Source organism: Mustelus asterias, chromosome 3 (assembly GCF_964213995.1).
Source record: "Mustelus asterias chromosome 3, sMusAst1.hap1.1, whole genome shotgun sequence".
NCBI classification, from domain to species: Eukaryota; Metazoa; Chordata; class Chondrichthyes; order Carcharhiniformes; family Triakidae; genus Mustelus; species Mustelus asterias.
This window is the reverse complement of record NC_135803.1, coordinates 9,571,058-9,596,917: the sequence shown is the minus strand read 5'-3', so window position 1 is coordinate 9,596,917 and position 25,860 is coordinate 9,571,058. Positions and strand designations below refer to the sequence as shown.

The 25,860-nt window shown below is 41.4% G+C and overlaps 1 protein-coding gene across 2 annotated transcripts in view; it reads right to left on the bottom strand.

The window, feature by feature from the left end:
• Positions 1–25,860, bottom strand: part of prkci (protein kinase C, iota) — a 107,854-nt gene that overhangs the window by 52,452 nt on the left and 29,542 nt on the right. For both annotated transcript variants that reach the window (XM_078204700.1, XM_078204701.1), the window contains 6 exons: positions 20,749–20,838; positions 12,278–12,328; positions 9,984–10,069; positions 8,786–8,917; positions 1,934–1,975; positions 1,763–1,808 (listed from right to left, as the gene is read on the bottom strand). In XM_078204700.1, the coding sequence (XP_078060826.1) occupies positions 1,763–1,808; positions 1,934–1,975; positions 8,786–8,917; positions 9,984–10,069; positions 12,278–12,328; positions 20,749–20,838 (447 nt within the window). The remainder of the gene's footprint in view (positions 1–1,762; positions 1,809–1,933; positions 1,976–8,785; positions 8,918–9,983; positions 10,070–12,277; positions 12,329–20,748; positions 20,839–25,860) is intronic.

Below are 25,860 nucleotides of genomic sequence, written 5' to 3'. Positions count from 1 at the left end.
TGATTACAGAAGTGTTGGGGGGGGGGTTTATACTTCAGTTGTACAGGGCACCGGTGAGACCACGTCTGGAATACTGTGTGTAGTATTGGTCTCCTTATTTAAGGAAAGGTGTAAGCAGTTCTGAAGTTTACCAGATTAATACAGGAATGGGCGGGTTGCCTTATGAGGAAAGGTTGGAAAGGTTATGTTTGTATCCACTAGAGTTTAGAAGAGTAAGAAGCGGCTTGATCAAAATCTTTACGATCCTGAGGGGCATTGACAAGGTGAATATGGAGAGTATGTTCCTTTTGTCGGAGAATCTAAAACAAAGGGTCATTGTTCAAACAAAAAGGGGTTTGTTCATATAAGAAAGAGATGAGGAGAATTTTTTGCTGTCAGAGGATTCAAAGTTTCTGGAACTCTCTTCCTGAAAAGGCAGTAGAAGCAGAGTATTTGAATATTTTTAAAGGTTCTTGATGAACAAGGAGCGGTGTGTGTGTGTGGGGGGGGGGGGGGGTGTTGAAGGATTTTCAGAGGGAGGCAGGAATATGGGATTGAAGTTACAGTCAGGTCAGCCATCATCTTATTGAATAGTGGAGCAGGCTCAAGCTGCCAAGTGGCTTATTCCTGCTCTTAATTCATGTGCAAGAAAGAAAAAGAAAAAGAAAATGTAAGGTAGAGTTGGAAAAGTAATCGAGAGCAGCACCTAGTGTGCCAGTGTGTAAACTGTGACAGGTAACATTGCAAATTTGAATGAGAAACACAGAATTAGTTAAAATGGTAAATATTGACTCATAAGTAATATTTTAAAGCAAGCAAGGTTTGTGGACAAAAAGCAGCTAACATTTACATGCAAATGCGCACACACACTCAATATAATTTTATTCTATTTTCACACTGCTTCCCATCCACAGGTAAGAACAGTGATGAATGCTCAGGACAATGTTATTTGCCAGAAAGTCTTTCTCTGCTGGCTTAATGAATACGTTACCGGCTGCAGTAGTGACTTCTGAATGCCAGGGAGCTCTCAGATTCAGTATAATTTATGTTGAGTTAGCTTCAACAACACTGTAAAGATGGAAAAAGGTAAGGCAGGAGGAAAAGTCCATCCATACTTTCTGTACCCAACTGCTATTTAATAACCCAAGCTGCAAGTGCAGTTGCCAGGTGAGAAAGAACTGAGTTCACTTATGCATCATCATGCAGCCTGCTGGCACTTACTTTTCTTGCTCATACTAACAATGATTTTGGATGAATTACAAAAAGGCTGTCATCTGTGTTCCAGTATGGGTCTTCAAGGAAGGAGGGGAAAAAGTTGAAGGGAGCAAATAACTCAGTAAAAGTTCCACGCTATTAGTATGTCCACTAGTTCTGTCCATTTGATTCAAAACCATGGTGGCACAGTGGTTAGCACTGCTGCCTCTCAGCACTAGGGACCTTGGTTCTATTCCAGCCTTGGATTACTGTGTGGAGTTTGCACATTCTCGCAGTGTCTGCATGGGTTCCTTCCACATGTTCCTGTTTCTTCCCACAGTCCAAAGGTGTGCAGGTTAGATGGATTGGCCATGCTAAATTGCCTCTTAGTGTTCCAAGATGTGTAGGTTAGGGGGATTAGTGGGGTAAATACATGGGGTTAAAGGAATGGGGTGGGGGTGGGCCTGGTTCAGAGAGTTGGAGAGTCGGTGCAGACTTAAGGGCCTCCTACTGCACTGTCGGGATTCTATGACCGCTGTAAGATGATGTGTTTAAAATATTCCCAGTTAAAAATAAAAATCCTCTTTACCTGGTGCAATGTTTTCTGCATTTTCTGCACCCGGAATCATATGTTCCTAGACCAAAGCACAAAATTATGATTCTCAGCTGTGAAGCAGTATGCAAATGTAAATTATAGCAAGTAAAATGCAAGAAGATAATTCAGCAATGTCATCAAATTAACTAAGAATCACTCTCACACCTGATCTCCGCTTCCCCAAGGATAATGAGGATGTGCGCTGATCTGTAAAACAGAACACAGTTAATTACAAAAACATTCATTTTTATGGGCAGAAACCAAGTATTTTACGATGACACTAATACTGTCACTTGGATTTTGTATGTAGTATGGGCAGCTAAAAGTTTAAAATTTGCATACCCTCAACAGTGCAATTACCAAGTTTTGCCTGGGCATGGCCATTTGTGAAGCGAGCATTTAAATGATAGAATACTGATATTCAGTACCCTCTATACTCAATCTTCTGCCTTTTCATTTCCCAATGTGCAAGGTGTGCCAAGAATGTTGAAGCTAAAATCTTGTCCATCATTTCAGTTCGATAACAGTCATAATTTTCAAGGTTCTCTTTACATTTTTATTATAACTTTACGAATACCAGAAGCATTTGATATTTCTCCAAAACTGAAGCATTATATATCTTTCAAAAGAGTAATATGGAATGAACATATGCTATGCTTGTTTCTCTTCCAGCTTTTCTTTCTTTCCTGGAAGCAAAGGTTTATATTGCATGCCGCTTCAAACATCACAGCAACTCTGCAGTAAGGTTCATTTTTCATAACAGCGGAGATGATGAGAGGGGTAGAGTTGGCCTCAAAGGCAAGCCCAGTCTTGTCCTAAATCAATATCTGTGAAATGAGCAACAGGGTCTCTGGCCAAGAGCAGCATTAAGATCCGACACTGATTTCTTTTCTCGTCACTAGCCCAGGGGCCACTGATTAAGGGTAACATCATTACTGTTAAAGATCTGCACACAAACTTGCTGATTTTCCAGGTCCACACCAAATAAGTACACAAAAAAATTCTGCCTACTTGGTATAGTTTTCCAGAACAAATGGTATTCAGTCATCAAGATAGCGGACCATGTTAGAGCTAGTACAGAGACTGTGGGGAACTCAGTGAATGGGTCCAGTAAGGCTAAGAAATAAAACACAGGGAGTCTGTACAAAATGACAAGACAGATGGTCTGAGGTGTGTTTGCTTTAACGCAATGTGTACGACAGGTAAGGCGGATGAACTTAAAGCTTGGATTACTATATGGAACTATGGTGTGCAGCAATTACGGAGACTTGGATGAAAGAAGGGCAGGACTGGCAGCTTAGCATTCCAGGATTTAGATGCTTCAGGCGAGATAGAGAGGGTGACAAAAAAGATGGGAGTGTTGCTTTACTGATGAGGGAGAATGTCACAGCTATACAGAGGGAGTACACCTTGGTGGGATCATGCAGTGAGGCCATATGGATAGAACTCAGGAACAAGAGCGGTGCAATCACACTGTGGAACTACAGACCTCCCAACAGCCAGCATGAAGTGGAGGGACTGATATGTCTGCAGGTTATGGGAATATGTAAAAACAACAGGGTTGTTGTGATGGGCGATTTTAACTTCCCCAACATAGACTGAGATTTGGATGAGAATATCAAAGGCATGGGTAGTAAACTTGCAGATGACACCAAGATTGGTGACATAGTGGACAGTGAAGAAGGTTATCTCAGATTGCAACAGGATCTTGATCAATTGGGCCAGTGGGCTGACGAATGGCAGATGGAGTTTAATTTAGATAAATGTGACGTGATGCATTTTGGTAGATTGAACCAGGGCAGGACTTACGCAGTTAATGGTAGGGCGTTGGGGAGAGTGACAGAACAAAGAGATCTGGAGGTACATTTCATAGCTCCTTGAAAATGGAGTCACAAGTGGACAGAGTGTGAAGAAGGCATTCAGCATGCTTGGTTTCATTGGTCAGAACATTGAATACAGGAGTTGGGACGTCTTGTTGAAGTTGTACAAGACATTGGTAAGGCCACACTTGGAATACTGTGTACAGTTCTGGTCACCCTATTATAGAAAGGATGTTATTAAACTAGAAAGAGGGAAGAAAAGATTTACTAGGATGCTACCAGGACTTGATGGTTTGAGTTATAAGGAGAGGCTGGATAGACTGGGACTTTTTTCTCTGGAGCGTAGGAGGCTGATGGGTGATTGTAGAGGTCTATAAAATAATGAGGGGCATAGATCAGCTAGATCGTCAATATCTTTTCCCAAAGGTAGGGGACTCTAAAACTAGAGGGCATAGGTTTAAGGTGAGAGGGGAGAGGTACAAAAGGGTCCAGAGGGGCAATTTTTTCACAGAGGGTGGTGAGTGTCTGGAACAAGCTGTCAGAGGTCATAGTAGAGGCGGGTACAATTTTGTCTTTTAAAAAGCATTTCAACAGTTACATGAGTAAGATGGGTATAGAGGGATATGGGCCAAATGCAGGTAATTGGGACTAGCTTAGGGTTTTAAGAAAAAAGGGCAGCATGGACAAATTGGGCCGAAGAGCCTGTTTCCATGCTGTAAACTTCGATGACTGGGACTAAACTCATTGGAATTTAGTAGAATGAGGGGTGGATCTTATAGAAACATATAAGATTATGAAGGGAATAGATAAGATAGAAGCAGGGAAGTTGTTTCCACTGGCGGGTGAAACTAGAACTAGGGGGCATAGCCTCAAAATAAGTGCAGCAGATTTAGGACGGAGTTGAGGAAGTTCTTCACCCAAAGGGTTGTGAATCTGTGGAATTCCCTGTCCAGTGAAGCAATTGAGGCTATCTCGTTGAATGTTTTTAATAGATAGATTTTTGGACAGTAAAAGAATTGAGGGCTATGGTGAGCAGGTGGGTAAGTGGAGCTAAATCCACAAAAAGATCAGCCATGGCCTTATTGAATGGTGGAGCAGGCTCGATGGGCCAGATGGCCCACTCCTACTCCTAGTTCTTATGTTCTTATTATTTATCATGAGAAGGAACTAGAATCATAGAATCAAAGAATCTCTACAGTGCAGAAGGAGGCCAGTTGGCCCATCGAGTCTGCATCAACTCTCCAAAGGGGCCCACTTCCCCATCGTAACCCCGTATCCCGTATCCCATGCATTTACCATAGCTAATCCACGTAACCTACGGATCTTGGGACACGATGGGGCAATTTAGCATGGCCAATCCACCCAACCTGCACATATTTGGACTGTGGAAGGAAACTGGAGAACCCGGAGGAAACCCACACGGACACGGGGAGAACGTGCAAACTCTACACAGGCAGTCACCCAAGGCCGGAATTGAACCAGGGTCGCTGGCACAATGAGGCAGCTGTGCCAACCGCTGTGCCACTGAATTGAATTTTTTCACAGAGGGCGGTGAGTGTCTGGAACAAGCTGTCAGAGGTAGTAGTAGAGGCAGGTACAATTTTGTCTTTTAAAAAGCATTTAGACAGTTACACGAGTAAGATGGGTATAGAGGGATATGGGCCAAATGTGGGCAATTGGGACTAGCTTAGGGTTTTAAGAAAAAAGGGCAGCATGGACAAATTGGGCCGAAGAGCCTGTTTCCATGCTGTAAACCTTTATGACTGGGACTATACTCACTGGAATTTAGAAGAATGAAGGGGGGGGGATCTTATAGAAACATATAAGATTATGAAGGGAATAGATAAGATAGAAGCAGGGAAGTTGTTTCCACTGGCGGGTGAAACTAGAACTAGGGGGCATAGCCTCAAAATAAGTGCAGCAGATTTAAAAGCGTGAGAGAAATCAGGGAGATGGAAGACACCTCAGGAACGATATTTTGACCTTGGAGTTGGTGTAGTGCAGATTCACTGGGGTGATACAAGGACTAAAAGATTAAATTAGGTTAGGCCACAGCCAGAATTTTGTCAACAGTTCGGGTCAGCACATTACAGGAAGGATACAACTGATCTGGAGAAAATGCAGAGGAGATTTACAAGATTGTTGCTAAGGCCTGAAAGCTGTAGCTATGTGGAGAAAAAAAGAACAAAGAGAAGTACAACACAGGAACAGGCCCTTCGGCCATCCAAGCCTGTGCCGATCATGATGCTCTAACTAAACTAAAAAACCTTCTGTCCTTACTCGGTCTGTATCCCTCTATTCCCTCCCTATTCATGTACTCATCCAGATGCTTCTTAAATGTTGCTAATGTGCCTGCTTCCACCACTTCCTCTGGCAGCGCGTTCCAGGCACCCACCACTCTGCGTGAAAAATGTATCCCTTACATCTCCCTTAAATTTTCCCCCTCTCACCTTCAACCTGTGCCCCCTTGTAATTGACACTTCCACCGCCTCCGACTATCCACCATCTATGTCTCTCATAATTTTGTAGCCCTCATCCTCCATCTTTCCAGTGAAAACAAAGTAGTTTATTCTACCTCTCCTCATAGTCAACACCTGAGACCAGGCAACATCCTAGTGAACCTTCTTTGCACTCTCTTCAAGGCTTCTGGTAGTGTGGTGACCAGAACTGCACACAATACACCAAATGCGGCATAACCAAGGTTTTATATCGCTGGAATTTCCCAACTCTTGTACTCAATGCCTCGGCTGATGAAGGCAAGCGTGCCATATGCTTTCTTAATCACCTTGGCCATCTGTGTTACCATTTTTAGGGAACCGTGGACCTGCACGCCCAGATCCCTCTGGATGTCAATGTTCCTAAGGATTCTGCCATTTGCAGTATAATTCACACCTAAATCTGATCTTCCAAAATGCATCACCTCGCATTTGTCCGGATTAAGCTCCATCCGCCATTTCGGTGCCCAAGTCTCCAATCTATCTATATTCTATTGTATCCTCTGACAATCCCCAGCACTATCAGCAACTCCACCAATTTTCGTGTCATCCACAAACTTAGTAATCAGACACCCATATTTTCCTCCAGATCATTTATATATACTACAAAAACAGAATTCCTAATCATGGCCCCTGTGGCACACTATTAGCTACAGATCTCCATTCTGAGAAACACCCTTCCACTGCTACTCTCTGTCTCCTATAACTAAGCCAGTTCTGTATCCGTCTAACTAGCCCACCCCGAATCCCATGCAACTCAGAGATCCTGGGTACCAGCAATCTTAGGCACTCTTAGTCGACTTGAGTATAAATTGCACTAGACACCATGCATATTCCTATGTGAGGTCTTTAATGATTTGTGCACAAGGAGAACCACCTTTCAGTTGTCCTGCAAGTGTTTCTGAAGTTACAGAAAAACAACTTAGCAATTTTAGTCAATTACAGCAAATCAGAAACAAGCAACTTTTCTAATCCTTCATTTGCATACATATATGCCAATTAAATCTTGGCTTTTTGCCCTTTCTCATTCGATGAAAAACTGGCTTCTGCTAATCCTTCAGTTGCACAGCATATCCCCATATTTTGCCTTTAGTATTTGTTATGGAAAAATCTGGTCTTGCTCACCCTCTGGTGAAGGCCGAAAAGCAGAATGTTATGGGGCTTATGCAGATGCTGCAATAGCAGACACTGACTCCTTTGAAGGTCTGCAAGCTGATAAACATTTTTTAAAATTGTACAAACAAGGCATGCAACTTTAATTTGAACATTTTAGCTTCCGCACAATTTAGCTTCCAAACTATGAAACTTCAATCTGAGCATTTTAACATCAACAGTACCAGTCTGCCACATGGGACCTTGTCAAACACCTTACTAAAGTCTATACAGACTACATCTACATCCTTCCCTCATCAATTATCTTTGTCACCTCTTCAAAAAACTCAATCAAGTTGGTGAGACATGACCTTCCCCGTACAAAACAATGTCACTAACTAGTACATTTTCTTCCAAATATTCTGTCCCTCAGTATCTTCTCCAAAAGCTTCCCTACCACTGACGTCAGGCTCATCGGCCTTTGATAGCTAGGGTTGTTTTCTTGAATGACCGGATTAAGATGTACGAAATTATGACGGGCCTGGACAGGAAATACTAATTTCCCTGAGCTGAGGGTTCAATTACTAGGGGGACATAGATTTAAGGTGATTGGAAGAAGGATTAGATTTCTTTTTCGGCCGGCGCAGACACAAAGGGCTGAATGGTCTCTTCCTGTGGTTTTCCGTGGTTCTCTGGTTGCATGAACTAAGCTTAAATTTCCTTGAACACAGAAGATTAAGGGTGATGTAATTGAAGCGTTTATGTTCAAAGTGGATTGGTAACAGTAGGTAGAAAGTATTCCCTCCCCACTTCAGGATGCACTTTTTCACACAATGCATTAGTGGAAATCTGGAAAACTGCCCTGCAAAAAGCTGTTGCGGCTGGTAAGTCAACTGATATGGAGTTAACGTGCAGAAGTTATGATCTCACTAAATGTCAGAACTGGCTTCAGGGGTTGAATGGTATCCTCCTGTTTCTACATCGCAGTTAAATATTGGTAGTTCGTTAATGTAAATTGTTTGTAACTACAGTGAACTTAAGCATTTAAGTTTTTATTCAATTCCAATTAATACGGAAATTGTGCCTTCTTCTCGTGCAAAAGCAATCCTTTTCATGTACAGTACGCTAAATAAAGGCATTGTCATTTATTGGTACCAGTTTCTAAACTAGCTTTAAAAGAAAAACTGGCACTGGTGGCTGCTTATTTCTGTGCTGAAACTATTTTCTCCCACTCAAAACTGAGAAACATTAGCAAGTAATATGATAATATGGGGATGAAGCCTTGAGAAAATGAATACATCAGAGATGAAGAAGAAAAGTCCACAAGCACACATTTCTCCTTCCAATGCTGACCAATCTGGTAAGTACATTTTATGGCTGTAATCTTTCCTCTCCAATAGACTCTGACAGCACAGGTGCCAATGGAGGGTTTCAGACAAAGCATTACACTTTGTCGTGGAACAAATTTCTTACCAAAATAAAATTACATTTTTATTTTAACACCGCAAATTCTAACACACCGCAGCCAATGCCAATACTTTCAATGGAACCATTTTCTCCTCCATAAACAGAGTTAAGATTTCGAATGTTTTAAAAGAAAAAAGACTTACTGCATGACGTCCGCATTCAATTGTAACCAGTTTGTGACATTTCTTATGGACCAGAAGCTTACAGTTGATGCATTTATAGCCTTGACGACCTAGGCCCCAGATCCGATCAGTACAAAATGCACAGTGAGCCCGCTGTGAGGAAGAGAGCAAGAAAATAAACTTAGTTAAGTGTTTAATGTTCAGCACAAACAGAACACGTTGGTTACAGCAACTTTTTATTAAAACAACACAACAAATTTTACTACTCATACTCCAAAATAACTTCTAAACTGTGACCTTAATTATTGTGTATACTTTTTATAAGACTAGAAATTTAGGTCATTGTTTGGGACTTGGAAGTGAGAGGGAGTGAAATTTTACACATGTTCCTGCAAGTGTTCCTGTTGGAAATGTAGCTAAAATAGGGAACACTCCAATCTACTTCTGGTCTAGGCCCATTCCCCTACCTATTCTAGACTCTCAAGTGCTTTTGATTCTCATTCTTTCTCTCTCCTCCTGGGAACATTACTTATTCTAGACTCTCAAAGTGTTTGCGCTATTCTCAGTCTTCCTCTCTCCTCCCAGGAACTATCTTTCCTTCACTGTGTCTGTATAGTGGTGACAACATGTAGTGCAGCTGCTGTGCATTAAAATTGAAATTTCCTGGTCTCCTAAAACTCTGGTGACTCACTTTGCCCATTTATTGCGCAAGGGTTGTTGATTCTTCAGAAGAAAGTTAGGGTGTGGGAGGCCTTCTTCTGCAAGTAGATATGATATAATCTATGAAGAATTTAGTAAGATGTGTTGAACTGCAACCTTGTACAAGCCCAAACAAGGTTTTGAACACAGTCAGAATCAGCCAATAAAGAATGATAGTAAAACTGTGTATTATGGAGAAAGCACTTGGATCAGAAAGTGCCCATTCCTGGGCAAGTCTGGATATTATTTTTCCAAACAATCTGTTTACAGACTTCTCTATTAATGAACCATGCACTCTTAGCTTGTGTGTGCTGTTTAAATTCTAATTCTAACTACCTGCGATTGGTATTTACTGCTCCTGAACCCAACATAGTTAATCGCATGCACAAAATGCACAGAAGGAACTTTAATCCTGGTTATATCTCAATTGTGAGTGTCTGATGACAAGTAGAAAGTGTTACATTCCCTGGCACTGACCTTGAACAACACATTGAAAATAAAAGGTAACAGTTGTTCTCACTCTGTTGAATCTTTTGGCTTGGAAAGTGTGTCCATTTACACAGTACAGCTTTCTCCAGCGCCGAGCACCCCGTCTGTAAATGGACTCTGAAAAATGATGCAAAAACTGATATAAAAATCTGGAGCCATGTTTACGGTCTACTCGCAAGAACAAATTAAGCTGTCTGATTATTAAATTATATCCCAGGAAAGTGATATCACATTTAGAAATGCAAAAATATCCATCAGAATAGATTGTTTAGTCACAGGGCCAAACTGGCCCTATTTCAACACTCTTTCTCCATCTTTTCTCCTGCCCAAACCCATAACTCAATCATCTAATGTTAGTGTATCAGGAAAACCAGGTGGAACTTGGACATTTCAGCCAAAGTCAAAGACAACTGACAAGCAACTTTAAAGGTTATGTCAAAGGTGTGGAAAAGGTAAATCCTGAGCTCTACTTCAGCAGGACAAAGGGGTACCAATTTAAAATGGCAAAGTCCAAATTTAGAACAATGTAAGAAGTTATACAACGAGCTCTTTACATTCAGGGTAGTCAAAAAATGGAATGGAATTCTTCACTATATTCTTGCAATCATTGAGGATATAGATGGACATTATGGTCAGCGTAATGCAATTCTTCCTGGATTAATAAGTTCACATGGGCTGAACACTCTTGGCAACCAAAGTTTTAATGGTTGCTGAAGTAAAATGTAATCAAATTTTTGGAGCTGAATTGGGAGCCCACAGAACTACGAACCAGTCTGTTCAGAAGCCAAAGACTACAAACATGAGGTTATTGAGGCTCATATATATATATATAATTAATTAAAAATATGATAAAAGCTTTGTTACATATATAGGTGAGCTGTTATGAGTTTCATGAAAATCTATCAGCACACAGTGGTATCTGCGGATGAATAGTTAATAAACTTGTACAAAATTATTTCAGCTGCTATATTAATGACTGTATTTCATCTACTATATGATTGCACCAGAAGTGAGAGAAAAGAAATGTCTTCAAGATCTGCTAAAGTTTGTGTTCTAATATTAGACAACTTTAACCAGAACTTTTCGTTTTAAAAGAATATACAGATCAGAATAAAACATCAATATAATGTGACAGAAGGTCTGTTTGGGAGAGGAACACAATTATGCTCTGGAGGGAGACTAGCATTTATACACATTTTAAGAAATTTTTCAGCAAGTTCTTCATAGAACCATCGAAAATTACAGCTCAGAAACAGGCCTTTTGGCCCTTGTCTGTGCCGAACCATTTTTTGCCTAGTCCCACTGACCTGCACTTGGACCATATCCCTCCACACCCCTCTCATCCATCAACCCATCCAAGTTTTTCTTAAATGTTAAAAGTGCATTTACCACTTTGTCCAGCAGCTCATTCCACACTCCCACCACTCTCTGTGTGAAGAAGCCCCCCCTAATATTCCCTTTAAACTTTTCTCCTTTCACCCTTAACCCATGCCCTCTGGTTTTTTTCTCCCCTAGCCTCAGCGGAAAAAGCCTGCTTGCATTCACTCTATCTATACCCATCAAAATCTTATACACCTCTATCAAATCTCCCCTCAATCTTCTATGCTCCAGGGAATAAAGTCCCAACCTATTCAATCTCTCTCTGTAACTCAGCTTCTCAAGTCCCGGCAACATCCTTGTGAACCTTCTCTGCACTCTTTCAACCTTATTTACATCCTTCCTATAACTAGGTGACCAAAACTGTACACAATACTCCAAATTCGGCCTCACCAATGCCTTATATAACCGTACCATAACACTCCAACTTTTATACTCGATACTCCGATTTATAAAGATTCAAATCAAGGCTTCCCACAAATTTTTAATGCAGATAGAAATGAAGTACAATTTGAAAGACAAACTGTTTTATGATATAAGTTATTAAAATGCATAGAATGATCCCAGGTATTATTTTCAGTTTAAGCTGTAATAGTGATTTGGCACAGTGTAGTCTGTCTTTACTGTGTCTGGAAGATGGAGGGGGGAGAATCTAACCAGAGGTTCCCGCTCCTAATTGGTAACTACTGATTTATACTGAGAGGAGCCAGAACCAGATTTAGTTGTAATGCCTCCCACAATTAAGTAATCCAGCAACACTGGCTGTGTGAGTCAGTGTATTTAGGAAGGGAGGCGGAGGAGGAAAAAAAACAAATACCAACATAATTTAAAGGGTGAAAAATGTAATCAATATTCAATGGGATTTGGCTAATAATTGATTTCATGAATTAATGGTGCAAATATACACCATAAGCAGTCAAATCACGAAGGAAAATAAGAAATACTTACTGTCTTCCCCAGGACAGGGCATCCCTGGTCGCTCTGGTATACAGGGAAACACTGTGAAGATGAAAATCCAGTCAATATCAGAGACACATATCATGTTGATTATACATAAACTTTCAACCAGGCAGCCTAGCGTGATGTGATGGTTAAGGGGCCAATACACTATTCCACAATTAGGTCTGTAACTTCTTTATCTGGCTAGCTCTTATATTAAATATTTAGGAGCTAAGCCCACTTCACTTTCAAGTTGTACAAATAGCACACATCCTACTCTTAGATTTTGAAGGAGGGTGTAACACAGTAACTGAATTTTGGGGCTGTGATTCAGTAAGTGCGAAACATACACAGCATGCAATGTGATGAAGCTGTGCAACAGATGGTGGTTGGGGGAGGGGGACACGGAGAGGAGAATGCAAAACCTCCAATACTCATATGTGGCAATATCTTTAACAAATTTGCAAAGATTTCTTCTATTAACTATTTCTAATGAAGTCTTAAAGACGAGTCATAAAAAAAATTCATGATTTTTCTAGAATTGGCAGATAAAATATCCAGAATCTTTTAATATTATCCTGAGGACGGGGGGTGGGGGGGGGGGGGGGGGAGACACAGCTTTCAAAGGCTGAGCTATCAAATGCAACATACCAAAAAAAATGTGTCCATCAAATATGAGAAACCTAGGATTTAATTTTTAACCTTTGTCACCTTGAGAGTAAATGACCAGCTGATTAACATGTTTTTGCTGATCTGGCACACATCTGCAATTATGAATGCTTCTTAATTGTATTCCCCACACAAGAACTTGCTATTCTCAGCTGGAAAAGAAAATCTGAACAGACTTGTATCCTTGTATGCATCATTATTGACCAGTGGCAGCCTACACCACGAGAGCAAGTAGCTGGTACAAGGGTTCATACAAAGAGGAAAATAAACATAATTTAAAACTCCATACCCAAGGGGGAATCTGACTGGATACTACTTGCTAGGATTGATCTATGCACTATCTTCCTGTAATGGGATATGTTCTACAGATCACTTGCAGTTATACAGTACTTTTAAAGGCAGAAACCATCCAAAGATGTTCCATTAAAATGATCATAAATCCTGATTGTTCATTACAGCAAATGAAGGTTGACATTGAAGTGTATAATTCATCCCTTATTTATCAAATCTCTGTGACAATGCCAAATCCAGGTGTCAGCAATCCCACAGGACAGAAGATTACATTTTGTTGATTCTGTGGAACCATAGAACTTTACAGCAGAGAAAGAAGCCATTCACCCCATCATATCTGTGCAATCACTTTGCTAAAATTGCCCCATTCTCGCTCCATAACTCTGTAATCTTGCATCAGTCTTGTCAGTTCACAGATCATGAAGAGCACAATATAAATGCAAATCTGTTCTTTTCTTCCTTTCTCTACTTCCAATAGTTAATGAGTAAAGAGGATTTTACCACAGCTATAAGGGTTTTTAGTACAAATTTTAATTATGCGGCACTGGATAAAGCTAATACTAAATAAGGGCATGTTATCTGCACAATGAAAATTCCAAATTAAATCGCAATGTATTTTCTAATATCAAATGTAAACAAACTCCTCAAAAATAATAGCATTCTATTTGTACATATATTTTAAGCATTGCTGAGCCACCTTGCTCCAAACCAAGCGCCACCATAAATGCCATTACTTCAGTAAGGCCTTTGACAAGGTCCTTCATGGCAAACTGGTACAGAAGGTGAAGTTGCACGGGATCAGAGCTGAGCTGGCAAGATGGATACAGAACTGTCTAAAGTCATAGAAGATAGAGGGTAGCAGTGGAAGGGTGCATTTCTGAATGGAGTGTTGTGACTAATGGCGTTCCTCAGGGATAACTGCTGGGAACTTTGCCAATTATAGTATATATATATATATATTTATATATTATGATTTGAAGGAAAATGTAACTGGTTTGATTAGTAAGTTTGCAGACGACACAAAGGTTAGTGGAATTGCGGATAGTGATGAGGACTGTCAGAGGATACAGCAAGATAGAGAACGGTTGGAGACTTGGGCGGAGAGATGGCAGTTGGAGTTTAATCCGGACAAATGTGAAGTAATGCATTTTGGAAGGTCTAACACAGATGGAAAACATACAGTAAATGGCAGAACCCTTAAGAGTACTGAAAGGCAGAGAGATCTGGGTGTACAGGTACACAGGTCACTGAAAGTGGCAACGCAGGTGGAAAAGATAGTCAAGCAGACATAGGCCATGCTTGCCTTCTTTGGCCGGGGCACTGAGTTTAAAAATTGGCAAGTATTGTTGCAGCTTTATAAAACCTTAGTTAGGCCGCACTTGGAATACAGTGTTCAATTCTGGTCGCCCAGGATGTTGCCTAGTATGGAGGGTTTTAGCTATGATGAGAGGTTGGAGAAACTTGGTTTGTTCTCATTGGAACGACGGAGGTTGAGAGACGACCTGATAGAAATCTACAAGATTATGAAGGGCATGGACAGAGTGGATAGTCAGAAGTTTTTTCCACAGGGTGGGAGATTCAGTTACTAGGCGGCATGGTTTAAGTGAGATGTACGAGGCAAGCTTTCTTACACAGAAGGTGCTAGGTGCCTGGTTTGCCTGGGGAGGTAGTGGAAGCAGAAACAATAGTGACTTTTAAGGAACGTCTTGACAAATACATGAATAGGATGGGAATAGAGGGATATGGTCCTCGGAAAGATAGTGGGTTTTAGTTCAGACAGGCAGCATGGTCAGTGCAGGCATGGAGGGCCGAAGGGCCTGTTCCTGTGCTGTAATTTTCTTTGTTCTTTATTCCTCCCCCAAGCAGCCAGCTGAGCTTGGCCCAGATCTTGCAATCATGTTATCACATCTGATCCCAAGATAAACTTCTGCCACATGTTTGCTCCACCACCAAGACTGTCTAACTCCACCTCCACCTCCATATCATTGAACCAACTCTACCCCGCTTCAGTGCATTTGCTGCTGGAATTCTTATTTCTATCTCTGTTACTTCTAGTGATCTCCCAACACCAGTTTAAAGTCCAACAGGTTTATTTGGAATCACGAGCTTTCGGAGCGCTGTTCCTTCATCAGGACTCACCTGATGAAGGAGCAGCACTCCGAAAGCTAGTGATTCCAAATAAACCTGTTGGACTTTAAACTGGTGTTGGGAGACTACTTACTGTGCCCACCCCAGTCCAACGCCGGTGTCTCCACATCACTTCTAGACTTCTCTGATGTTCTCCTGGCCATTCTCCCATCTTTCACTCTACAATAAGCTTACCCAACATTCTGCTGCCTAAATTGCACCTGGTTCATTCACTGACTGACATTAGCTCCTGATCCAGCAATGCCTCAATTTTAAAATTCTCATCTTCAAATGTCTCCATGGCCTTGCCCTTCCCTAACTCAGTCATACAATCCTGAAATATCTCTGTGCTCCTCCATTTTTGGTCTCTTATGCATTCCTATTTTAACCTCTCTACCACTGGTGGCTTTGCTTTCAGTTTCCCAAACCCTAAGCTCTGGAATTCCCTGTCTGACTCTCTATCCTCCTTAAAATGTACTTCTTTGATCAATCTTTTGGTCAACTGCCCTGTTATTTGCTCGTGGCTCTCCATCAAATACTATTTTTTGCCATTCCTGTCAAGCACCTTGGAATAAACAAAGAAACAACAAAGAAAATTACAGCACAGGAACAGGCCCTTCGGCCCTTCAAGCCTGCACCGACCATGCTGCCCGACTGAACTAAAGCCCCCTTCACTTCCGGGGATCATATCCCTCTATTCCCATCCTATTCATGCATTTATCCAGACACCCCTTAAAACTCACTATCGTATCTGCTTCCACTATCTCCCCCGGCAGTGTGTTCCAGGCACCCACCACCCTCTATCTAAAAAACTCACCTCGTACATCTCCTTTAAATTTTGTCCCTCGCACCTTAAACCTGTGTGCCCTAGTAATTGACTCTTTCACCCTGGGAAAAAGCTTCTGACTATCCACTCTGTCCATGCCCCTCATAATCTTGTAGACTTCTATCAGGTTGCCCCTCAACCTCCGTCGTTCCAGTGAGAACAAACCAAGTTTCTCCAACCTCTCCTCATAGCTAATGCCCTCCATGACCGAACCACAGTACAATTAAGGCAGGATATAAATTTAAGTTGTTGCATCAGTAAGACCCCTGAAATAATCTACTCCAAGACCCACACAAATGTTCCTTTCTACTATGAGATAATGCACAAGTGGCATGATGATCTTTAAATTCTCCCGACTTAAAAATCTGGGGATTTACATCGTTACCATCAGGTCTGACTTGTTACTGCAGGAAACCATAAAAAAAAATTTTTAAATTTGGGCAAAGTTAATTCTGGAAAGAGACTGACCTACTGGTACTGATAGCATTATGGAGTGCACAAAGTAACAATTTCAGGCAGCATAAAAGTTGCTACCTCAGACTGGCACAAACACCGAGGATCTAATGCAACAAAATCTCCTCCAGCAACAGCAGGAATCTGCTCACAAGTGCTCTAATAAAGGCATGAACTATATGCATTCCGTGAACTTTGTAGCACTTCACCCTTGTCCAGTTCACACACTAAGAGATAATCATCAAATTAGCTGTGCAATGGAAGAGGAGTGTTTAGCCTCTGAAAAATAATAATTCTATCACCAAAGTGGTTTACCTGAGGACTTATTACCATGACTTTTCCAGATAGTCAAAAGGTCCACCCCCTGTTGGGTTTAGTAAATATTCTGGTTCAGAATAATCATTCTGTAACATTCTTTATGAGTCTGCAATATCAAGTTTGGACTGTAAAGCAAGATAATTAGCCTTGGTGGAAACTGTTAATTAGTCAATGTTGAGGAACTTGTCTGCGTGACCACATGTAGAGAGAGAGGGGCGGGTGCGAGTCTGTGTGTGCATATCTGATATCAGAATCCAGCTCTCCAGCAACACTCCTAATATTAAATAAATTTGGGAGTAAAAGAAGCAGCATCACTACTCCCATTAGAAATTACAAAAAGGTAAGACACATGGGGTAGCATAGTGGTTAGCACTGCTGCCTCACAGCACCTGGGTTCGATTCCCGGCTTGGGTCACCATCTGTGTGGAGTTTGCACCTTCTCCCCGTGTCTGCGTGGGTTTCCTCCGTGAGCTCTGGTTTCCTCCCACAGTCCAAAGGATGTCCTGGTTAGGTGGATTGGCCATGCTAAATTGCCCCTTAGTGTCGGGGGAACTAGCCAGGGTAAATGCATGGGGTTATGGGGATAGGGCCTGATTGGGATTGTGGTCGGTGCAGACTTGATGGGCTGAATGGCCTCCTTCCAAACTGTAGGATTCTATAAGTATTTGTTGAATTAAGAGAACTTTTTGATTAGAATAAATGTACATAAAATACATAAATGTCACTTGACTGTTTTTCGTATGTTTGCACCCACTGCACAAAGTTGATCTTTTTTTATGGCTTAATTCTTGAACATATTAAGAATGTTTCTTCGGTATTCCGTCAGTATTCAAAAGGGTTCTGTGGCTGGATAGGTTTGGGACACCCTGATCTTAACTGAATGGCAGAGCAGGCTTGAAGGGCTGAAAGGCCTACTCCTTTGGTCTTAACAGTTAAACTAATAGAACTAAAATGTTAAATGCACCAACATATTGAAGTCTGTTTCAGTTAATGCTTACTTCATTATGAATTATTGTTCAAGGCTATATTTACTCTGAAAAAATCTTTGTGCAATAACAATGGGAGAGATAAGATGGAGGCCTTAGTGCTTGCTTGCTTGCTGAAAGGCAGGAGAAGATGAAACTTCAGAAATGCAAGCAGTTGATCGATGAATAGAAACATGAATCTTAGAACCTTTGGGAAAAACAGGAAACACCTGCATACTGGTGCATAGGGAGTCCATGGACTATAAGATCCAATCATATTCGTCAGGACAAAATAAAAGGGTGGCCCAGTGGCATAGTGATATGGGCGGCACGGTGGCACAGTGGTTAGCACTGCTGCCTCACAGTGCCAGAGACCCGGGTTCGATTCCAGGCTTGGGTCACTGTCTGTGTCGAGTTTGCACATTCTACCCACGTCTGCGTGAGCTTCCTCCATGTGCTCCGGTTTCCTCCCACATTCTGAAAGACATGCTGGTGAGGTGCACTGACCCGAACAGGCGCCGGACTGTGGTGACTAGGGGAATTTCATGGTAACTTCATTGCAGTGTTAATGTAAGCCTTACTTGTGACTAATAAATAAACTTTAAAAACAAACTGAAAACAAACCTAGGCATAATGTGGAATGGTAATGGTCTCCCAGGGGGATAAGAGAAAGGGAGCTACAAGACATCATTGGCACACATCTAGAGGAAGACAGGCAGGCTATAGTCAACAGGCCACAGGAAGAAGTGAAGACTGTGCTCCAGAGTTTTCAAAAGCAGAAGCCATAAGAGCCGAGTCTTACTGTATACCTATTGCCATTGTTTAGACTTATTAGCGACAGGCAGCATGGTTTTGTGAAGGGGTGCTCTTCTCTCACAAACCTGATTGAGTTCTTTGAGGAAGTAACAAGAAAAATTGACCAGGGCAGGGCAGTGGATGTTGTATATGTCGACTTTAGTAAAGCCTTCAATAAGGTTCCTCATGGCAGGCTGATACAGAATGTGAAATCATATGGGATCTGAGGTGAGCTGGTAAGATGGATATGTATGGGCGGCATGGTGACACAGTGATTAGTACTGCTGCCTCACAGCGTCAGGGACCCAAGTTCGATTCCTGGCTTGGGTCACTGTCTGTGCAAAGTCTACATGTTCTCCCAGTGTCTGAGTGGGTTTCCTCCAAGTGCTCCGGTTTCCCCCCACACTCCAAAGATGTGCAGGTTAGGTGCATTGGCCATGCTAAATTCTCCCTCAGTATACCCGAATAAGCGTCGGAGTGTGGTGACTAGGGGATTTTCATAGTCACTTCACTGCAATGTTGATGTAAGCCTACTTGTGACACTAATAAATAAACTTAAACTTAACTAAAATGGCTTGGACATAGAAAGCAGAAAGTAGCAGTGGGAGGGTACTTTTCTAACTGGAGGTCTGTGACAAGTGGTGTTCCACAAGGATCAGTGCTGGGGCCTCTGTTGTTTGTAATACATATTAATGATTTGGAGGAAAACATAGGTGGCCCGAGTAGTAAATTTGCAGATGATACAAAAATTGAGGGAGTAGCGGATAGTGAGGAGGATTGTCAGAGGATACACCAGGATATAAATCGGCTGGAGACCTGGGCCAAAAAATGGCAGATGGAATTTAACCTGGACTAAAGTGTGGTGATGCTACTTGGAAGGTCTACTGCAGAAGGAAAGTATGCAGTAAATGGTAGAGCCCTTCAAAATATTAGCATACAGAGGGATCTAGGCGTGCAGATCCACAGTTCCCTGAAGGTGGCAACTCAGGTGGACAAGGCGGCATATGGCATGCTGGCCTTCGTCAGTTGGGGGGTTGAGTATCGGAATTGAAAAATCATGTTGCAGCTGTATAAGACTTTGGTTTGGCCGCATTTGGAGTATTGTGTACAATTCTGGTTGCCACACTGCCGGAAGGATGCTGATGCATTGGAAAGGTGCCGAAGAGATTTACCAGCATTTTGCCTGGTTTGGAGGATATGGACTGTGAAGAAAGGTTGAACAAACTTGGATTGTTTTCACTGGAGCATCGGAGGATGAGGGGGGACCTGATAGAGGTTTACAAGATTATAACAGGCTCAGATAGACAATTTTCCCTTGTTTGAGTGGTTTTATATATCAGGAAGTAAATATTTTTTTCCTTGACAAGTGATAGGTGCAGGAACAGAGTCTAATACACACTCTACCATATAGAAGCTTGATGTTGTCACTAGGTACAAGTGCATTACGTTTTTATTCATATGCATTATTATCCTATCCCCTCAAAACACAGGCACAACTAGTTCTGTTTTCTCCACCAATAAATCAAATTAAAGTAAGTAAGTTTATTTATTAGTCACAAGTAAGGCTTAAATTGACACTGCAATGAAGTTACTGTTAAAGTTCCCTGGTCGCCACATTCCAGCGCCTGTTCGGGTACACTGAGGGAGAATTTAGCATAGCCAATGCACCTAAGGAGCAAGCCTTTCGGACTGTGGGAGGAAACCGGAGCACCTGGAGGAAACTCACGTAGACACGGGGAGAACGTGCAAACTCAACACAGACAGTGACCCAAGCCAGGAATTGAACCCGGGTCCCTGGCGCTGTGAGGCAGCAGTGCTAACCACCGTACCGTTGACCCTTCAAAATCAATGACAGCAAAAGTGCAAATATGTTTATTTTACAGCTAGTGAAAACTACAAGCTGTACCACCATTGCCAAGTGCTTTGATTGAGCACAGGAGAATTATTTTATACCATTAACCCAAAACAACCAATATTTTTCAATTTTTTCCCTCAATACTGCTACAAAATGTAAAGATTATAAAAAATTATCTCACCATGAATGATCAATTCAGAATCTTTATTCAGCTCATAAAGCCGAAATGCCTCCTCTAACTCCAGCTGGGATGAGACAGTGCAGGGGTCACCTGTTCAATAAACAAGAACAACATAATTTATATCTTCAGGAAATTTTAATCTAGTTACACTGACTTCTGAAAATTGCATTACTTCAGTTTTAAGTATCCCAAATTAAAGTTAGAATTGGCAAGAAGCTCATTGTAACAACAGATGAGACTAGGGATGGGTGGAGGGAAAAAATACATACAAGCATATGAAGAGTAGGTCATTCAGTCCCTCGGGCCTAATCTAACACTCAACAAGATCACGGCTGATTGGATTGTGACTTCAACATCACTATCCCCCCTATCACCAATACCCTTTGATTCCCTTGTTAGTTAAGAATCTATCTATCACTACCTTAAAAATAATCAATGGCCCTGCCTCTACTCCTCCACTCTCTGGAAAGAAAGTTTCATAGACTCATTACCGTCAAGAGAAAAAATATACTCATTTACATCTTAAATGAGAGACCCTTTGTTTTTAAATGGTGTCCCCTAGTTTTGGTCTGTGCCACAAGTGGTGGACTGGTGCGACGACAATCTCTCCCTCAATGACAACAAAATGAAGGAGGTAGTCATCAATTTCAGGAAGTGTAGTGGAGGGCATACCCCTGTCTACATCAATGGGGATGAAGTAGAAATGGTCGAGAGCTTCAAGCTTTTAGGTGTCCAGATCACCAATGACCTGTCCCGGTCCCTCCATGTGGGATGCTATAATTAAGAAAGCCCACCAATGCCTCTACTTTCTCAGGAATCTAAGAAAACTTGGCACGTCCATTACAACTCTCACCAACTTCTACAGATGCACCATAGAAAGCATTCTTTCCCATTGTATCACAGCTTGGTATGGCTCTTGCTCTACCCAAGACTGCAATAAATGACAAAGGGTCGTGAATGAAGCCCATCACTCAAACAGCCTCCCATCCATTGACACTGTTTACACTTCCCACAGCCTCAGAAAGCAGCCAGCATAATCAAGGACCCCATGCACCCCAGACATAATTTCTTCCACCTTCTTCCGTCAGGAAAAAGATACAAAAGTCTGAGGCCACGTATCAACCAACTCAAGAACAACTTCTCCCCTGTTGCCATCAGACTTTTGAATGAACCTATCTTGCATTAGGTTGATCTTTCTCTACACCCTAGCTGTGACTGTAACACTACATTCTGCACTCTCTCCTTTCCTCCCCTATGTACGGTATGCTTTGTCTGTATAGTGTATAAGAAACAATACTTTTCACTGTATATAATACGTAACAATAATAAATCAAAACAAAAAAGGGGTTGCATCCTTTCAGCATGTCAATTCCTCTCAAGATATTGTATGTTCCATAAGATTATCTCTCGTTCTTCTAAACTCCAATGGATCCAGGCCCAACACGTCCAAACTTTCCTCATAAGTTAACCCCGTCATGCCAGGACAGTCAAGTGAAACTTCTCTGAATTCGAATGCAATTATGGTTTTTCTTAAAGGAACCACAATTGTACAGATGTGATCTTACTAATGCCCTGTGCAACTGTTGCAAAACATGCCTACTTTTATATCCCATCCCCATTGCAATAAATGACAACATTCCACTTGCCATCCTAATCACTGGTTATAGCTCCATGCTAACTGTTTGTGATTCATGTAACAGAACACTCAGATCCCTCTTCACTGCCGAGTACTGCAATCTCTCTCCATTTAGAAAATGTGCTGCTTTTTTATTCTTCCTGCCAAAGTGGACAAGTTCACACCACATCAGACTATCTGCCAAATTTTAGCCCATTAACTTAACCCATCTATATCCCTTTGCAGTCCCCGTAAGTCTTCTTGACAACTTACTTCCCTTTTTTGTGTTATCAGTAACTATATTTTGGTTCTTTCATCCAAATCAGTAACATAGATTGGAAACAACTGACCCCCAGCACTGATCCCTGTGGCACTCCACTTGTTATATCTTGCCTACCCAAAAATAACTCATTTATGCCTACTGTTTCTAGTTAGCTCATCAATTCTCTATCCACACTAACATGTTACCCTCAAAACCATGAACTCTTACTTTTGCAGCAACCTTTAATATGGCACCTTGTGAAAAGGCAAATGCCAAGACATTTGACACATTTCTGGCCAGGAATTTTCAAGCTCTTTTGTGCATGGATCCCACTGCAAACACAAATACACTTTTGGCAACCTGCATACTAATTTCCAAAAGACAACACCAGCTTTTCTTGGGTAATTATTTTATTTGAAAATGGTTTGTTGCAATGGAAATAACATGGTAGCAAGTTAGCAAATACAGAAAAATGGAGAATTATTTATGTGTTTCTGGTGCATGTTGTGCCTCAAACATAAATATGACAACCATGTGGAGCCACCATCTCAGACTCATTCAAAAACTTACCACTGGAACCAATATTCGTTTGCATTGACCACATTCATTAATAATGTCTGATGTCAGGAAAACAAAAGTAGTTTTCAGTGATCTATATTTATATTGTTAAATATTAGAAATAAGGCATAGATTTAAGTGGGTTTAATTTAATGTTTCGTGTAGGAAAGGATACAGCTCTAGCTAGATTCATGTCAAACAAGGGTATTTGCATGTATGGGGGTTTTTGGTTTCAGTTCAAACTGTTTCTATCATGCTAAGAGAGGATTTGATGTACAAAGAGAGAGATTGGGGAAATAATTAGTTTTTTTTTAAGCAACCACGGTCAATTTTACAGAACACTCAGATCCCTCTTTACTGCCAAGTTCAGCAATCTCTCTCCGTTTAGAAAACGTGCTGCTTTTTTATTCTTCCTGCCAAAGTGGACAAGTTCACACCACGTCAGACTATCTGCCAAATTTTAGCCCATTAACTTAACCCATCTATATTCCTTTGCAAACCCCTTAAGTGCGCTTTTCTACTCAAATTTTAGTGAACCAGAGTGAATGCCAGATTTGTTCACTTCAACAGTGAAAATCAGTCATATAATTATAGATTTTGCCACTTCATACATGGGTTCTGTCTGGAGAAACTATTTAGAGGAGTATAATTCTGGGGTGAAAGATTGGTTCTGGTGTTGTGGCAGCAACTTAGGTAGGAAATTAAAGTGTCTCATAAGTAGCACAGGTTTGGGGCACATGACTGAAGTGTAATGATTTCCTATTGCTCAAAAACAACACTGAAAAAAGGAAATACAAAATAAAGGATTTGACAAACACAATGGGGAAGAACACAAGGATGGAATATCATCTGTTGGGGAAGGCCCACCTTATTAAATGCCCATCTGGTACTCAACTTGCCAGTGCTGGGCCTTCCCAAGTTTAGTACCCAAGGGGTAGAATTGTCACTCTCCTACTGATTAAATATCCCACTGCCATGAAACCTGGCCAGTGGGCATTAAATTCCACAATGTGAGAGAGAAATGTTGATTGTTAGAGGGCTAGTCCTTGTTTTCTGGATCCCATTCCTGTGTTTGCAAACTGTCAGAAGGCTGTGGTCAGGTTTCACATCAATTACTCCAATTTTCTTTTAATGCACTTATAGTGCTCTGGTATTTCCAGATAACGCATCTACAGTCTATGTTTAACTGTCTCCTGGTAGTAGCGTAACATTGCTACAAATTTAGAAGCATAATCTTCAGTTGGTTACAGAGAAATTCCACAGGCAGGACTGTGGCTTTTATTTAATCAGTGGATTTATTTAGTCTGAAAGTATAAAGCTTGAACAGTGGCTGCAAAACGTTCAATGGCTCAAAAGCTGCTGTCAAAATAACGGTGAGACTAATAACTGTTCTTGAACTGCAAACACTGCCTCACAGTGCAAGGGACCCGGGTTCTATTCCAGCCTTGGATGATGAGTCTGCGTGGGTTTCCTCCAGGTGCTGTGGCTTCATCCCACAGTCCAAAGATGTGCAGGTTAAGTTGATTGGCCATGTAAAATTGTCCCTTAGTGTCCCAAGATATAAAGGTTAGGGGAATTACCTGGTGTTATGGGGATAGGGCCTGTGCTGTCAGAGAGTTGGTGCAGTCTCGCTGGGCCGAATGGCTTCTTTCTGCACTGTGGGGATTCAATGATTCAGGGGAGAGTGCATGCTTGATTAAACGCAGACAACAAGGATAAATGCAAAATACTACGGAGACTGGAATCTGAAGCAAAAACAGAAAATGCTGGAAAATCTCAGCAAGTCGGGCAGCATCTGTGGAGAGAGAATAGAGCTAACATTCTGAGTCTGGATGACCCCTCGTCAGACAACGAGGAATTGCTGTTGGGGATATGCTGCTCCTTTGGTAGCTTCATAAGAACTGGCAGCTTAGGGTGCAAGCAACGGTGCATTCCCTTCACCTGTTGAGATAATTTCTCATTCTTCTAAACTCCAAATTTACTTATTAGTCACAAGCAAAGCTTACATTAACACTGCAATAAAGTTACTGTGAAACTCCCCCTAGTCACCAGAGAATATAAGCACAATTTACTCATCGTCTCATCATAGGACAATGCCCTCTTCCAAGGGACCATTTTATTGAAAATCCACTGTACTACTGTACATCCTCCAATGCAAATGTATCCCTTCTTAAATGTGGAGACCAAAGCTGCACAGTGCTCCAGATGTGGTTTCACAAAAAACCTGTACAACTTGTAGCAAGGCTTCTTTATTCTTGTACGTCAATCCCATTGCAATATAGGCCAACGTGCAGTTTATCTTACTAATTGCTTGCTATCCCCATGCTAACTTTCTGCACTCCTTGTGAAAGCATACCCAAGCCTCTTTGAACATCAACACTTACTTGTTTCTCACCTTTCAAAAAATATTTTCCTTTTTAATTCTTCCCACTGAAGTGAAAACTTCACACTTCCTTATATTATACTCCATCTGCCATCTGGTTGCTCACTCACTGAATCTGTCTATAGCTGTTTGCAGCCTCTCTGCATCTTTCCCAGAGCTTATCTTTCCACATAGTTTGGGACCATCAGCAAACTTGGATACATTGCTCTCAGTCTTAAGTCATTAATATAGAACAAAGAACAAAGAACAGTACAGCACAGGAAACAGGCTCTTCAGCCCTCCAAGCCTGTGCCG